Consider the following 16,385-nt stretch of genomic DNA (forward strand, 5'->3'; position numbering starts at 1 on the left):
AGCCCCACCTTCCAAAAATTAGATGTATGTATTAGAAGGAAGGATATGTTCAGTCCCTTGTTATAACCAATTGTGTTTATTTCTGTACACGAGAAAGTGTTTATGTCTAACTCCATCTATAGTGTACAAAAATTAACATAACAGATGTGTGTGTGTGTGTGTGTGTGTGTGTGTGTGTATCATGTCAATATTCATACTCCATATAGAGTTAGCTATAAATAATTTCTTCGTAAAAATACGACTTGTATAATAATTGACGCAAACAGAAATATATGATTCAATATATAATGTGTAAATATATGATTCAATTAATCAAATGAAATTTTTGAAGGTGGAACTTGCTACTTGTCTCATCGATAAATTAAAATAAACATAAATAATATATGAAGTAATATCGAGCGAAGATGATCAGGCCGGAAATAAAATTTAGATTTTCCACTTTTCAGACTGAATTTCTTAACCACGTAATTACGTATTACTTAACTTACAAATGGATACTTTATTGTTTACTCACGAATCGTTCTATATTTTATTCCAAGATATGGTACTAGATGTCTCATGCATATCACGTATAGTTATTTACTTCTACGGATGATATATATATTCATGAATATTCATTACATATATTTCTATAGTTTATTAAAAGATCTTATAATCATTTTAGTGTTCCTCTTTGTCTATAACCTTTACAATTATTTCTTCAACATGCTAATAAAAAATAAAATATTAAAAGCATTCTTTTCTTACAAACATATAAATTAGCTGACATTCACTGTATATGAAAAAGTGTTACATTTAACAAAATCTGTTGTACAAAACTGTTTTCATAGATTCAATGAAAAGTATAAGATAATTGTGCAACATAAATGCAGTGCTGATTATTATAAAAAGAATGCTTAGATGAATAATAAATATTGTTCAACATTTGAACAATGACTTTAAAAATGTTAAAAATGTTTTTCAAAAAACTGTTCAAAATTAGAAACTTATGTCAAATTAAAACATTTTCAAACCTACCAAGATAATAAAAAATATTAATTTACATGCAGTTAATAAGAAGATATAGAACATGATTATCCTATAGACATCTATCGCGGCGCGAAACGAGTGTCAATGTCGTTGCCCTCTCTCGCGCTCTCGTCCCGCATGATCGGGATGAACAAATAGATTATAATTGCGGTACCGCAGATTCGGTGAGTTTCACGCCGCGCGCCGGAAGTGCGTGCGTGCGAGGAGCAAGCGTGCACGTATCGTCGACGCGCGAATCGAAAATGCCACGATATTATATTTTCGGTAGCGATGCTGAGAGAGCAGCCTCGCTGAAACGAGACGCCGCGCGCCACGTCGCGCCTTCGCGAGGCGTTTAAATCGTCGCGGACACACCTTTGCGAATGTGTAAAAATGAGAAATACAAAATAAAGGAAGCTCGCTATACATCTCTTTCGTTAACGCGCGCGTTTATTGCAGTTGAACGTACATATTAAGGAAAATCATAAAATTCTGTGAAGAGGAACGTTGAAGTAAATGTGAAAAACATCTTGCGAATTCTTTTCTTGCAAAAATTAATAGCTTTCTTATTATTTTCTCGTTATTTCGCAGAAAATTTTGTTCAATCTTTTCTGCAATAATTGCAAAACACTTAAAAAAATGTATATATAGGTATCCTGCAGCAAGGATAAATATCCTTTAGGAGACGCAGGCGGATCTCCTTGACGAAGAAATCTTATCGGTTTGCTCCGCGTGAAAAATAAATCGGACCATTCGACATATGCAAATAAATTGCTGAAAGCAACACGTCGATCTCCCCATGCCACATGGATACGCCGATGCCACGTATGTCTGAGACGTGTCGGCAGCGTGGAGATAAGGAGGCAGTCGGTCGGGCGGTCCGAGCCTGCCACTTTTATTATCACGATTTTATCGAACACCCGAAGTAGTGGCGTACGCCACTTGAATTTCTCCTCTTTAATAGCCGCAGTCTCTATAAGGAGAGCCTGCGTTTCGTAAAATTATTAAATATGCGCACACAGATTACGGCAACGAGATTCGTGCGTTATTAACGAAGGAATTTTCCGATTAAATTAACATTAAGTGCAGTAGAAGTTCTTCCGCGATTAGATTCCTAAACGTGTGTACGAGTCTAGAATTCTTTTCGGGGGGGGGGGGGGGCAAAGATAGATATCGGTTTGAATCGGAGTAAAAAGATGTTCGATAACACGCGGAAACAGCGGGCGGCGATTATACATTTTAACGTTGATCCTTTCCCCGATCGACGCTCTTGCTCGCTAGACTGCCGTCTTTCCTCGAGATTTTTCAACGCTCGCACACTCGCGCGTTTCTATTTTCACGCCTCGTTTCGTAATATATATATATCTCATCCAAAACAGAGACCTCCCGTACGGGTTTGTCACAGAAACGTTCCGCGTTCTTGCAGCGTGTTTTTAAGCGCGTTTCGAGTATTCTAATCGTGACGAGCGCGCGCAATATCATCCTGAACTTCGCCTGGAAATAACAGTAATTAAAATGATACCGATGATTTCAACATTTATTATTCGACGCGTTAGAAATATCGCGTGATATTTAAGTGATATTAAGTGATTAAAGATTGAAGGCTTCTGACGAATTAATCTGATGAATGGCAGATAAATGACCTTTCTCTTCCTTATCAAGAATAATATGAAGCTTGCGTTACGATCTTCAAAGATTAATTATCAAGATGCTCGGTAGCGAAAGGTAAAATGTCAGGGAGCGTAAAAAAAAACGTCGAAAGAGCGAGGGGGGGGGGGGAAAGGAGAAAAAAGTCATTCTACGACTGTCATGCATACTCATGCATATTATAATCTATTAATAGGCAATATTCCGTGAAATCAGATATTTCGACACGACCTCACGAATTTCAGCGGAGACTGATTCAGCGTAAAGTGGCACGTTAATAAAATGAGATCGCGCGCAAGTTAATAATTATGTAATCGTTATCGCTCCCGCGGTAACAGCTAACAATATCGGAAAGTTTGAAGAAAGGCGATAAGGCTTATTTCGCGCAATCGGGGCTAAGCGCAAGGCCGCGCGCGGTAGAGTTCGCCGGAGCTTTATTCATCGACGGCGCAGTTTATCCCTGCCGAAAAAACGCCGAGGTCAGCACGTGATGCATCTCTAACGATGCAAAACGCCCTATAACGAGCGTTCCGTGACAGGTGCCACGCGTAAAATTAATCGCTTAACAATTTAGCATTCTCGAAGATTCTCGTCATGGGGTCGAACAAGATTCTTACCTACAGTTTTGAACTAAAAGAAAAAATTTACAAAATTTCCTTTGTGTCTATATTTCTCTTTTCTGTATTAATGAATGAACTTTCTTCTGAAAAATTATAATAAATAAAATAAATTTAATTAATACAATTGACAAGTAAAAGATCAATATATAAATTTCAGTTATATAGAATATATGAAAAATATTATTATACATATATATATATATATCTAACAATTTGTCTCTACAATACATATTTCTAAAATTGATTAGACATTAATTAGACAAACTTATCAACAAGGATTGAGACTCCAACTCACCAATTGCACCTTGTTGCTGCTGCTGTTGTGGCTGGTGCTTCTGCTGCTGTTGCTGTTGCTGATGCTGTTGCGGCTGCTGCTGCGGCTGTGGTTGCGACACTCTCCTCTCTCTATCGCTCTGCTTGTCAGCACACGTGGATGCCGCTAGGACGTCGGGCGGTTGCGTCTGCGGTTGTGGCTGTAACTGTGGCTGTGGCTGTGGCTGTGGCTGAGGCTGAGGCTGAAGCTGAGGCTGCGGCTGCAGCGGGGGTACAGTCTTGGCGGTTTGTGGCGCCGGCGTCACTCGGTTTCTCGTCCAGGGGTTCACCGCGGGCAAGGGGGCCTCGACGTACTTGACCGGCGGGTGCGGTTGCTGGGACGCCGCGTGCGCCTCCGCCTCGGCTGCGCCCAGCTCGTCCCTGTGATGATGGGCCTCTCTCGGGCCGTGGTCGAGGACGCCATTGCGGTCGGCGCGCTCTCTGTGCGACCTCTCGTCGCTGCCGCGTCTACCGGCGCCTCCGCCCCCGACGCCACTGGCAGCACCACGTGGTGGCTGATGGCGGTTGTTGTTCTCACGTAACCGGTGACGCTCCCGATGGGAGCTCTCGCGATACTGCTCGCGCATCTTCTCCTTACGCCGGGCGCCCTTTGTGGCGACCGTCTGGAACTCGCCGTCGTTGCCGACGCCGCCGTTGTTCAGCCGCTCGGCGTCGCGCTGGCCGCCGTTCTCGTCCTCGCGCGACGACACCGATCCCGACGCCGACGCCGACGCCGATCCGTGAACGACGTCGACGTGCGCGACCGGCATGCTCGACGGGCTCCCGTGGCGATCGCGCTTCTCCGCGACAGGTTGCGGACACCGGGTGAATCTCTGATAGGACTTACCGCCCTTCACGCCCGGCACTATTCTGTCCTTGGCATTTGTCGCCGTCTGATGCTGATGCTGCTGTTGCTGGTGCTGCTGCGAGTTTTGCTGCAGCTGTTGCTGCTGGAGTTGCTGCTGCGACACTGTCACTTGATCGTCTATGTTCTCCTTGTTGTTGCTCTTGAACGAGCTCGCCCGAGTTTGCGAGGCACCTTTCGGATTCAGCACACTGGCGTAGGACTGGCAGGGCCCCGCCTCCTGCCGCTCGCCGCTCCGAGCGCCACCTTGGCTGGCAAGCTTCGCCGCCATCTTGCGGCGCACGACGTCGTACAAACGGGGGGGACTGGGGATAAAAACACGAGGTTCGCCGAGGGACCCGTGCACGAGGTCGGGCGTACCACGCCGCGCGGTCCACGAATTCTCCTCGATGCCGCTTCTCGCGGAAGCTCCCTCGAGCGACACTCGGCGATCCTCTCGGCTTGGAGGGAACGGGGTAGCGGGCGTTCGCCGACGAGGACCGACTCGCGAACGATTCACGGGACGGGGGGCGAAACTAACCTAGCGCGCGTCCTCGCACCTCACATGCTCTTCTTCGTGCTGAAGAGGGAAATTCCGTCTCGGCAGTCTCGGCGGCGCGGAAAGCGCAACGGGGGTCCGCTTCCGCGACCCGGCACACGTCACCCGAGCGAGGTGGAGGCAGTCTTCCGTTCCCCGACAAGGATGCGCGTGGCGCACGCGGTCCCGCGGACAAAGCAGATGTAACACCTAACACCTACGTGCCGACGCGCAGCACCCACGTCGCCCGGTCGTCGCGACGATCGCCGGTGACGCCGCAACCTCGTGCTCCCCCCGGGTGCGGGTTAGGACGAAGCGTGCGCGCGCTGTGACTCGGCACTTTCGGCGTGAACCACCGCCACCGCCACCGCCACCGTCGCCGCCGCCGCCGCGTCCGCCCGGCCCGGCTTTACGTATCCTCGCGCGCGCGGATGCGGTGCGGTCTGAACGGCGCCGCGGATCACGGATCACGCGGGGTGAGGGGAGGGAGAAAGGGGGGCTACTCACGAGCCCGCGGACGGTCGTCGGAGGGCACCCCGGAACGTGCCACCATACGCGCCTCTCGCGAGGAACTTGCGCGCAACCCCCGCGCAGGTCGAACTCTCGCGTGTATCTCCTCTCGGCGAGGGTAGACTTTTTTTCTCCACTTCTCGGCTCGCGGCCCCGCGTTAACTGCGCGACAGCACTTACCCCGACACCACGATCGCGCCAACTCTTCCCGCACCGTTGCCCGCGTGCCTACCAGTACCGGCGTGGCATCGCGTTACCGCGGATTACGTAAACGCGACGCATTTTCGGCGGAGATCTTTCCACGGGAAAACGATACGCGAGACACATGTGGTCAACGCTGGCGAGGCCTCTGAACACGAGCGGGCCGACCGGCTTCCGGTTTGATCGATCACGCCGTACGGACGCCAGGTGGCGCGCCACGCTTCCGCCGGCGCGTTTTCGAATTTCGAAAACGCGTCGAGCGTGCCCGTCCACGTGGAAAAGAGTTGACCACGCCGAACGCCGCCGGGCCAATCGTGTCCCTCGCTTTTCCGGAAAAACGGAAATTGGAGAGCGGAAGCTTTTTTTTTTTTTTTTGAAGAACTTTCTCGAGCGCTCGACGACAACTCCATTTCGTAAATCGTCTTTTTTGGCTGCGTTCGGGGAGCGCGCTATTTGCTTATTCTATCTTTGTTCTACACTTGAGGAGCGATAAAGATAAAATGATGCAATAGCGATAATAGCGCGCTCCCCGAATGCAGCCTTTGTAGCGCGAAATTTAAAAAGGATAATACAATTAATTCTACTGTTACTTTGTACGTATTTTAAGAACATTACTACATACATACATACACATGTAATTTATTATTGCATATACAATTACATAACATACAAAATATATTGAGTATATAGTATCTTTCAATATTAGTATCTTTTAACTATACAATGTTAATATAAAGATTGAGTTTCGGTAATTTACAAACAGCAACAGAAAAATGTAGTTCGTTGAAAATCTATATAATTGTGTAGATTTGTGTATATATTTACATATAGATGTGCAGAGTGTCCAATTTTAATTCGAATGGACTTAAGTTATTTGGTTTTGAGAAAATTTACCATGAAATGGTGATTTTAGGTCTTTTGATCTTCAAGGTGCTATATAGTTCACTTCTCTTAAAATAAAACCATATAAATTTTTTCATAGTCTATAATTTTCCTTGATATTATACATGTAAAAATATCCTAAGAAATTGTAAAAAATATCGTTTTACTTAAATAAAAAAAAAGTGGCTAATAGTCAAGTTCAAAATCACCTCTTTATGTCTTCCTGAAAACTGAGCAATTTGTTTGATCATTTTTCCGTTTTTACGAGTCATTTGATTTCTTGAATTAAAATGGAATACTCCGAACGCGTGTACATGCGTGTCAAGACTATTGTGTCTATTGTGTCACATGTATATTATTGTTTTAAAGTAGGAACAATTTTTTTATTGGCAACTAACTCATTCTATGTACTAATGACATCAATTATTATTATACTCGATTAAATTGACTTGAACAATCGTACTCTTTTGTAGCTGATAGTTTAAAAATTCAAAAATATTGATTTAAAAATAGATTACGTTTGCGCACAACCGTGATCCTTAAGCGTAGAACGATGTAGTCGATCACAAACTCGGAGAAAATATTCCCGTTATCTAATCAAATTTAGGACAATCCTGAGATAATGTACAATTGTAGTACAATTTGCAATCATCAACTGACCTCCACAGGATACTTCTTCAGAGATCGTTGGATACATTCCGCTATTGTGGATCTGAAATAGAATATACGTGCCCGTGAAATTTTTCTATATTGAGAGAAAGAGGCGAAAGCATAGAAAATTGTAATAAATTTTGCAATACCTGAAGACTTTCTGGTGAAGAAGATACGCGCTGACATGTCCAGCGTCGATGTAACGAACCTCAACTCCCGGCCAGATAGTTTCCAGACTCATGCAACTATCTCGCGGTACGTAAGCGTCATCCTTGGCACAGACGGCGATGATCAATTCAGTGTCAACCGGTACCTCGAAATTTTTCAAATGCGTACACTCATCCATTATGCCGCGCATAAATTGCAACGCTTCGTGCTCGCGCCATTTGTTGTCTGAAAACAGCGGATGCTTCGGTACTGGTAACAAGCACACCCCTGTTGCAGGAAAGACAAAAATCGGATAAAAACCATGCTTACATGCTGCCTAGGATCATCAAACGCAAGGGGCTAACGGATAACAAACACATCTGAATAAACATTTGAACTCGTTTAATTTCATCACAAGGAAATGAGACCTGAGATGTATATACGTTTGACGTTTTCCTTTCACAAACTACGTTAAGATAATGAATCGTATAGACACAAGTTAATTACACAAGACTGATATCTACCTTTGAGAGCATTGGGATCCTTAGATTTAAATCTGTTGGAAATCAGATTTAAGGGAAATATTTTGGCTGCCGCCTTCTCTTCTGCAATCTGATGGTGTAATTGATTGCTATTATTTTTGGACTCGTTCTCGGTGGTAACATTAATGTCACTACGATTATTGATAGAATTTGTACTAATTGCATCACCCGTGGTATTATTGTCTCCGTTATTTTCGTTAGACTCCTTTCTTAACTTATCTACTCTCTTCAAGCTCGCGGGAAAATGCTTCGCGAAATGTTGGCCGGCTAAAAAAGCATCCTGAAAGTATATTCGATGAGAAATAAAGGTTTGAGAGACAATCTATTAACAGAATTACAAAAATCGTACTTACATCGTGATCGATAATTTTCACCATTTTTGCGAGATCATCTTGATATACTTTGTCCGAAAAATATTGCATTTCCAAAAGTGCCCAATTGATCGAAGCGCTCATTACTCCTTCTGTAAATACAGGTGAGGCAGTTGACCATGACAGACAAGGTACTAATGAGATTGGCTTCGGCCAATTGGTAGCTGCTAACGATGCCATCTGAAAAGAACAAGATATTTAGATGCACATAACGCGACAAGCTTACTTCTATTTTAGAGTTCTTGTGTTTTTTTTTTTTTAAACTAACATGTCCACCCATCGACAATCCAGTGAGAGCCAACGGACTAAATCCATGTCGTTCGCACCAATTTAACAAAACGATCGATTCCATTATCAGGCAGCCTCCCATAATAAAAATGTCGCACACGTTGTGCAAACTGGAACGTCTAAAAACGGCAAGGAGGGAAGAGTGCGGTAAAGAAAAACTAATCTTAGCCGATTACGTAACTCTGTACTCTACAAACCTTCCAATTAAGAGTTCTTACATTTGATCATCTGGCTTTCTCAGTCCGTAAAACGGATTCTCCAACAGTATCGATGCTATCCCAGATTCCTTGAGTAGCGGTTTAGCGATAAGATTTCTACGTCGCCAAAAAAACTAGTTAATAAGTAAAATATAAGTAAATATCTTGGTAGGCATAGAGATATCGTATACTTTGAAAGGCGATTAATGGTACGATGAAAAAAAAGTAAGCAGTAACGCTACATACGTGATCGCCCGTTCCCGCAAGATGTAAACAAATCGGTTTTATCTTATGGGAACTCCATTTAGGTGGTAGGACCATCTGAAAGTAAGCCGTCTTGGTCTTATCTGGCATTATTCCAGGGAGATGCTTCTCGAAAGGCGACTCAAATTGACCTTCAATTATATGACAGTCTGACCAAATTTCATCCTAAGGAGAAACACACATATTATTTCTGATAACGGTAGAGATAACTACATTATCAGAAAAGTATGAAATACCTTTGTTATCTCTATCGGGTAATCGAGTGGTATCATATTGTAGCATGCTTCCCGATTTGCCATAACTTTCCTGAATTCAAAGATTCTGAAACAATATTATTTAGATATTTAGATACTACATATTGGGATTTAGATGGTTAGAGATACTATAAACATAAATGTCCGATATTAAACGAGAAAAGTATTACTACAAAACATAACTTTATAAAGTAAGAAATTTTGAGTGAAAAGTATCTACATTGGGTTAAAAATGAATTGGAGGCATAAACATCTGCTCCAAATTACATCTACCTAAGTTAATTTATTATCTTTCAGAACAAAGTCTCTATCTATAGATTAACTTTAATCTCGGTTTAACTTAATTTTTAACCTTTTTTCTAGAATTAGAAAAAATAAAATGTGAGTTAAACCGAGATTAAAGTTGATCTACATTGGTAGAAATGGACATAAATAGCGCTGAGTCACACCACCCATCTATTATTGTTCGACAAGTGATTTATAGATAGGTATACCTACGCAAAGATAACAAGTGGAAATCTACCCGCGGTCAATCAGGGGCGTGAAGTGATCAGCAAGTGACGTCGGGCGCGCTCAGGTTAAGACCAGGTTAGCCACACTCACCTTCGCAGATTTTGCGGATTGCCCCAGCCCTTGGTGAAGAACTTGGTGAGCAGGATGCTCCGGTAGACCGCGTCCAGACGGCTCGGCGGCATCGCGACGAAGCGTCTTCGGGTGTCGGGTGCCCCGCTCTCTCGCTCTTTACCACCGCGTCGTCGTCGCGCGCGACCCGGAGCTCTCGCGCATCTCACACGCGAAAAATTTCGCGCGTCTACGTGTCCATATCCTCCTCGTCCTCCGAAGTTCCGCGAAGGCTCGAACTCGAGCCCTTGTTTACTTGCGGCCGCGAGGAAAAGGACGTGACCTCGCCTTCACGCCACAGAGATCATTGGTCATCATTGACGACATTGACGTGCGCACAGCGCACGGCGCGCGCATTTCGCCGCCGTGCGTGTATAGATACATATTGCGCGCGGAGGGACCAATCGAGGAGCGAATCAAGCGAATGTGAGCGAATGGACGATCGGACGATAAGCGCGATTCAGCGGCGCGAAATGCGCGAATGAACGCTCGGCCGCTCCGCGACGCATCCTCGCCAAGCTAAGTATGAATTATTTTACTTCGCGTTACGAAGAGAACGACCTTCATCGAGCTGCGATTAACATGATGAGCGATCAATTACCTCAATTACAAGCGAGCAGAATCGCTTGAAGCAAGGGTTCTCAACCTACGGCCCCTCCCGTGAAATTCTATTATGTCCGCCGGGAAATTTAGGTTAGGGAGTTACAATTATAAATGAATTTATAAATGAAGATATTTTGTGATTTAGATTTTCAGAAATAAAACATCCGGCTTCTCTGGTGTCATTACAAATTTTAATATATTTATATACATATTATAATAATTAAATATATATATATTATATATTAAATATATATTTATATATATCTGTCTAACGATGAGAGGCATCTGTCCTTGTTTCGATTGCTGCAACCATCTCTCGCTACTCGCAACACTGCTTATCTTATCTAGAGTTCCTAAGGAATTCTAATCTTATCAACCTGAATGTGCTTTTTTACATATAAAAGTTTATTTAAACTAATCTTTTTTTGGTCTGACTTTTGGGCGCAGAAAGCGACACGGCGAGGCGACGCATATTGTTTTGTTTCCACCTTGCCGTATTTATCGGGATGTACAAAAGTAATACAGTGAAAAACGTATTTAATAATTTAATAATAATTGTATACACTTTCAGAAGGAATTTATTAACTCTTTGTCTTGCGATTTATATATAGCACAAGATATACTTTTGTCAAAATGTGCAACATACTGGCCTGTCAATTTGAATAGGTCTACATTTTTTTTATTACGACAATAAGAATATTACAAAAATATTATTTCTTAATATTTGATTTCTAATTTTATCCACCCGTGCATTTCGTTATGTTTATATATTAACTATAAAATATGTAAACTATATATATATAATATTTGCGTTTATATATATATATATATTATATATTTTTTATATATATCTGGGAAATATACAAAATATGAGGAAAATTAATTAATTAGATTATTTTTACAAAATAAACTAATATATACCTAAGAAAAACTTTACTATTTTACTATTAAAGAGTGACAGAAAAATCCGGCGTTGTCTTCTTAGATCGCATGTGAAGTTGCGCTTCTTTTTCCGAGCTACAGTTCGCCATTTGATTCAATAGGCTCAGTAACACCTTATTAAACAATGATCTTACGCCCGAAAGCTTCAAAACATGACGCAGCACAAATCTGGAATGACGCAAGTACAGCAGTTTTTAATTAAACTGGTTTTTATGCTGAATAACTTGCGTGTCGTGATGATTAATAACAGCTATACTTACTTCCAAAGCTTATAACTGATCCAGTCTAAATAACTGAGAGACGCGTGTAAACGCGGCATGTTTATGCCAAATACATCCGTGATAAGTAATATCGCGGACCTGTAAGACATATACATAAAGGGGAAATAATTAAACGGCTCGATGACGCATCTCGTCATGTGTTCCCATTCGGGTGTCACTTCCTTCAAATTAGGTATCGTCCAATATTGATAGAAATCCTGCAAACGTTGTTTTATCTCCTTCAAGCTCCCACGGCAAAAGTTGTATCTGACAAGCAAATGAAGCTAATTAGTGACACATAAAAATTAAAAATACTTCCTGGATACACGTGCTTTATTTTCCATCGGGGATGGAAAATCCAAAAGGAGTTTCGGCACGTACTTCTCTTCCATTCCGAGATAATATCCGTAACATCTCCAGATGTGGCAAAAGGCCTCCATATCCTCGTCGGTTACATCGTGCGCTCCGAAGTCTTGCGGATAAATTAAAACGAAGCCTATGAAGCAGCATTGAATCATCGCCATGTCGGCGTTGTTTATATATTTGCGCTTGAATGGCAAATCGACGAACATCTTGTAAGGACGTTGCCCGATCCTCTCGAACGGACACCCCTCGGCGAAATCTTTCAAAAGCAATTCACGATCCGGGCACCATGGATTCGCGAATTTGGACGCGTCGTCGATTTTATGATCGTCAAACTGAGATAGCTTTGCTCTCATTCTCACGTGCATTTTGCGTACAACTTCCATGTCTTTGAACGCGAGTGTTCCCTTGACCCACGGTTCCCCGGCGAACCAATTCATCATCCGGCGCATGGTCGACAAGTATCTTCGAAATTAATGAGAATTGAATAAAATTAATGATAGATCCAGATTCGAAAAATTAAGAACAAAGGCGATAAAAGGGGAGAAGTAGATAATGTTTGCGAAAGAAAATAAAAGCAACGGTTACAAAACGATATTTCAGAAATAAGAGATATAATCATCTATTGACGAACTAGTAGATAACAGCAAATAGATGGCAATTGTATAATTTTGCGACTATTTGCAACGACTTTCGAACACTCTATCTCATAAGAAACAGCGATAGAATGACCATATATACCTTTTGAATCCCAAAAACGGCGTGTGAGCGCGGTCATGGAGGATAATTGGATTTAGATTACTTTCGAAGGAAAAAGCGGGCAAGAGCGCCAACACCATGGCTATGGTAATTCCGCCGAAGTAATCCTGCACGAATTTCTGCCCCCTGCGGTACTTATCCATGTCGAGCCATTCGGGTTTCTCCACCGGCGATCGACCGCAGTCCCCATGACAGAAGGAAGCCGGGATGAATTCCAATAAGGATTCCGGCACGTTCGGATAGAATTTGGAGAGATTCTTATTTATCCAGCTATATTTTTCGCTCACTGTCCACTCGTCGAAGTCACTCGGAAAGTAGCTCCGGTCGAATGTATTCTGCAACAGCTTCACGTACTCGTCTTCATCCGAATTTCCGTTTGACCGTACTTCCGTCACGTCATTCAAAGTGCACTCGCGATCTTCGTCGTCCTTTTTAAGCGCATCGTTTCTGCCCGTCATCTTTACGCCGCCAACTCTCGGCACGTAATGATATAGTGATAGCACGCGAGAAACTGTGTGCTTTTCGTATAGCGACTCAAGGGGGGAAACCACAGTGACGGCCGGAAAAAAATGCTATTTTCATGAATTTTTTTTCGCAAAAAATAATAATAATTTAATCAAATTGGTTTGTCATTTCTTTAAAGTACATAATTAAATATATTGTAAAAAAAAATATTAATATTTGCGCCTTCAGCGTGTGGTGCCGTATACCTCCGCAAAAAAAGCTGGGCGCTCGCATATCTCGGTCAATTTTTATCTGAATGACTTGAAATTTAAACAGAATGTTTATAAAAAAATTGTCATTCAGTTAAAAAACGCAAATGCTATTAAATTAAGGGGTGCACTTCTGAGATATTAGTAAGTTGTTCGTACCACTGTTGTATTTGATAATATACTCTTTTTCCATGTAATCTTACGGCATCAGCAGTTGGAAGCAGACACGATGGCGTGGACGTCGACTTTTTAGACTGTTTCGCAAAGCATATGAAGCGACACTTAGCTAAACAGTGTCGTTAGTTTTGGCTTCGTATAAAATAGCAATAATTTTTTCAGATGCTGTACCTATTGCTTCTTCACAAGCATTTTTAACTAAAAAAAACTGTTATGTCTTCTCGCAAATAAATAATATTTTTTAATATAAATTTCACAAATTTTGTTTTTTCCACATTATAGAAAGAAGAAGTGGTATCGGATCCACTGAGGGCATAAATAAAGCCGATAAAATCCTGATATTCGGGATAACGTAAAAAATATTATCAAATATCAGAATGAAAAAATTGCTTAGACTGCTAGAAAAAAAGTTGTACGCAAAAATGTGAAAAAAATCTTTTTTCCCAAATTTTCGCTATTTTTTAATTCCGTTTTAATCTTATTTCTTGAGTTTCCGATATCGTAAAAAGTAAAAAAATTTTTTATGGACGTATTCGATGAAAAATTTTATTTCGTACAAAAAAGTTTTCTTGTATTTTTTCGTATTTTGCGTCGTTTTCTAGATATTCCAAAGACAATGGAAAACGATATTTTTTGTTAATATCTCAGAAGTGCACTTCTTAATTTAATAGCATTTTTGTTTTTTAACTTGATTTAGTGACGAATAATCGTATGAATTGATAAAAATTCATTAAAGAAATAGTTCCGAATGAGCGTCGTTTTTTAGCTTCAAGCAATAGCCTAATAGCACACGATTGACAAGGAGACTGTTGCGTGTACTCGTGTATTAAGATTTGTACGTGTAAATGTGCATCCACTGTAATTGCATAACAATGCTACATGGATACCCCACTCTATCTCTATTTATCTTCTCATCTTCTTCATACCACGAGACAATCTTTTTTTCAATAAAAATATTATTTTCCGCTCGTTTGAAGCAAAGTCTTTAATGAGGAATAGGACCAATATACGAGCATTAATCGATGTTACAACAAATTTAAATTATATCCAGATTTATTGAATTATTTACGTTTCGTACCGTACTCGGACTTCATCAGAATTGTCAATTAAGCGAATAATTAATTACTAACATATATAGGGGTCAAAACGCAATTAATTAAACATGGAAACGTACCGCAATCACAAAGTCAAAAACTTAATATTATAGAACGCTTTCTTCTCAAGTCAGTCATGCTCCAATTAAATTTCCGTTTTATTGAGTACCTATATCGTCGTCCTGTGGAGACCCATGCAAGTCCACAATTTTGAATGGTACCATACATGTCTGGACCATCTTACTGGCAACTGGATAAATAAGATGATTTAGTATCGACTCAATAACATTATAAACCGAGACTTACATAAGTGTTCAGAGATGACGAGAGAGACGACCAGTATAATTGCCTGGCATGGTTCTCGTCATCTCTGAACACTTATGTAAGTCTCGGTTTATAATGTTATTGAGTCGATACTAAATCATCTTATTTATCCAGTTGCCACTAAGATGGTCCAGAAATGTATGGTACCTTTCAAAATTGTGGACTTGCATGGGTCTCCACGGGACGACGATATAGGTACTCAATAAAACGGAAATTTAATTGGCTCATGACTGACTTGAGAAGAAAGCGTTCTATAATGTTAAGTTTTTGACTTTGTGATTGCGATACGTTTCCATGTTTAATTAATTGCGTTTTGACCCCTATATATGTTAGTGATTAATTATTCGCTTAATTGACAATTCTGATAAAGTCCGAGTACGATACGAAACGTAAATAATTCAATAAATCTGGATATAATTTAAATTTGTTACAACATCGATTAATGCTCGTATATTGGTCCTATTCCTCATTATAATCTTTTTTTATTTGTTTTAATAACGTTTAATGCATTACATATTTGTAAATATAAATTTTGTTTCACAGTCAACTGAGAACACCGCTGAAATATTAGCTGGAATATATAATAACTGAAGTGAATAAGATCACCTTTTTTTGCTATTTGCAATAAAGATACAAAAATACGACATAAAAGATTATGATTGTTTTGACGGAATTGTTTATTGCGAATTTGTTGCTACTTTTTCTTATATTACATAAATACATATCGCCTGTTTTTATTTTTTTACCTTATCTAAGGCTTGTCACAAACCAAATATCAAAACTGCATACGCAGAACATAACACTGTCTAGATAAATGAGCATTTAATATAAAGCATGTTATGTATAAATCAATGGCTGGATGCTAATTGATCTGGACAGTATTATGTTCTGCATATGCAGCTGTACGTGTACGTAAAGATAGCTATTTAAATTCAAAGATACTTTTGAAAGAGCCTTACTCTTTTATGATAACGGTTTAAAATTTGAGTTTGAATTGTTCAGAAAATTCTGCGCATTTTTCTTCATTACTAATGACTTCATTAATATTTATACATTCAGATGAATAAACGCATTTGGTATTGCGAGCGACTTTATCAAACGCAATACCAAATGCGCTTATTCATCGAAATGTATAAATATTAATGAAGTCGTTAGTAATGAACAGAAATGCGCAGAATTTTCTGAACAATTCAAACTCGAATCTCAAACCGTTATCATAAAAGAGTAAGGCTCTTTCAAAAGTATCTTTGAAT

At 40.8% G+C, this 16,385-nt stretch overlaps 3 protein-coding genes across 4 annotated transcripts in view; all 3 read right to left on the reverse strand.

Moving 5' to 3' along the window:
* Positions 1-5,310, reverse strand: part of LOC112460514 (la-related protein 1) — a 22,758-nt gene extending 17,448 nt beyond the window's left edge. For both annotated transcript variants that reach the window (XM_025025219.1, XM_025025218.1), the window contains exon 1: positions 3,571-5,310. In XM_025025219.1, coding sequence (XP_024880987.1) covers positions 3,571-4,723 — 1,153 coding nt within the window. In that variant the 5' untranslated portion in view covers positions 4,724-5,310. The remainder of the gene's footprint in view (positions 1-3,570) is intronic.
* A 1,519-nt stretch (positions 5,311-6,829) lies between these two features.
* Positions 6,830-10,639, reverse strand: LOC112460555 (protein ABHD18). The gene is made up of 9 exons (XM_025025286.1): positions 9,880-10,639; positions 9,259-9,343; positions 9,005-9,187; positions 8,780-8,892; positions 8,542-8,680; positions 8,256-8,453; positions 7,885-8,182; positions 7,363-7,648; positions 6,830-7,274 (listed from the first exon to the last, which is right to left on the reverse strand). Exons 1-9 carry the CDS (start codon positions 9,969-9,971, stop codon positions 7,214-7,216), a joined length of 1,455 nt encoding a protein of 484 aa, XP_024881054.1. The 5' UTR covers positions 9,972-10,639; the 3' UTR covers positions 6,830-7,213.
* Positions 10,640-11,343: 704 nt separating this feature from the next.
* Positions 11,344-13,330, reverse strand: LOC112460557. Its single transcript, XM_025025294.1, has 4 exons — positions 12,807-13,330; positions 12,084-12,530; positions 11,703-11,969; positions 11,344-11,610 (listed from the first exon to the last, which is right to left on the reverse strand). Exons 1-4 carry the CDS (start codon positions 13,280-13,282, stop codon positions 11,448-11,450), a joined length of 1,353 nt encoding a protein of 450 aa, XP_024881062.1. The 5' UTR covers positions 13,283-13,330; the 3' UTR covers positions 11,344-11,447.
* Positions 13,331-16,385: the final 3,055 nt, after the last annotated feature.

This window comes from Temnothorax curvispinosus, unplaced genomic scaffold (genome assembly GCF_003070985.1).
Source record: "Temnothorax curvispinosus isolate PA1 unplaced genomic scaffold, ASM307098v1 QBEX01010630.1, whole genome shotgun sequence".
NCBI classification, from domain to species: domain Eukaryota; kingdom Metazoa; phylum Arthropoda; class Insecta; order Hymenoptera; family Formicidae; genus Temnothorax; species Temnothorax curvispinosus.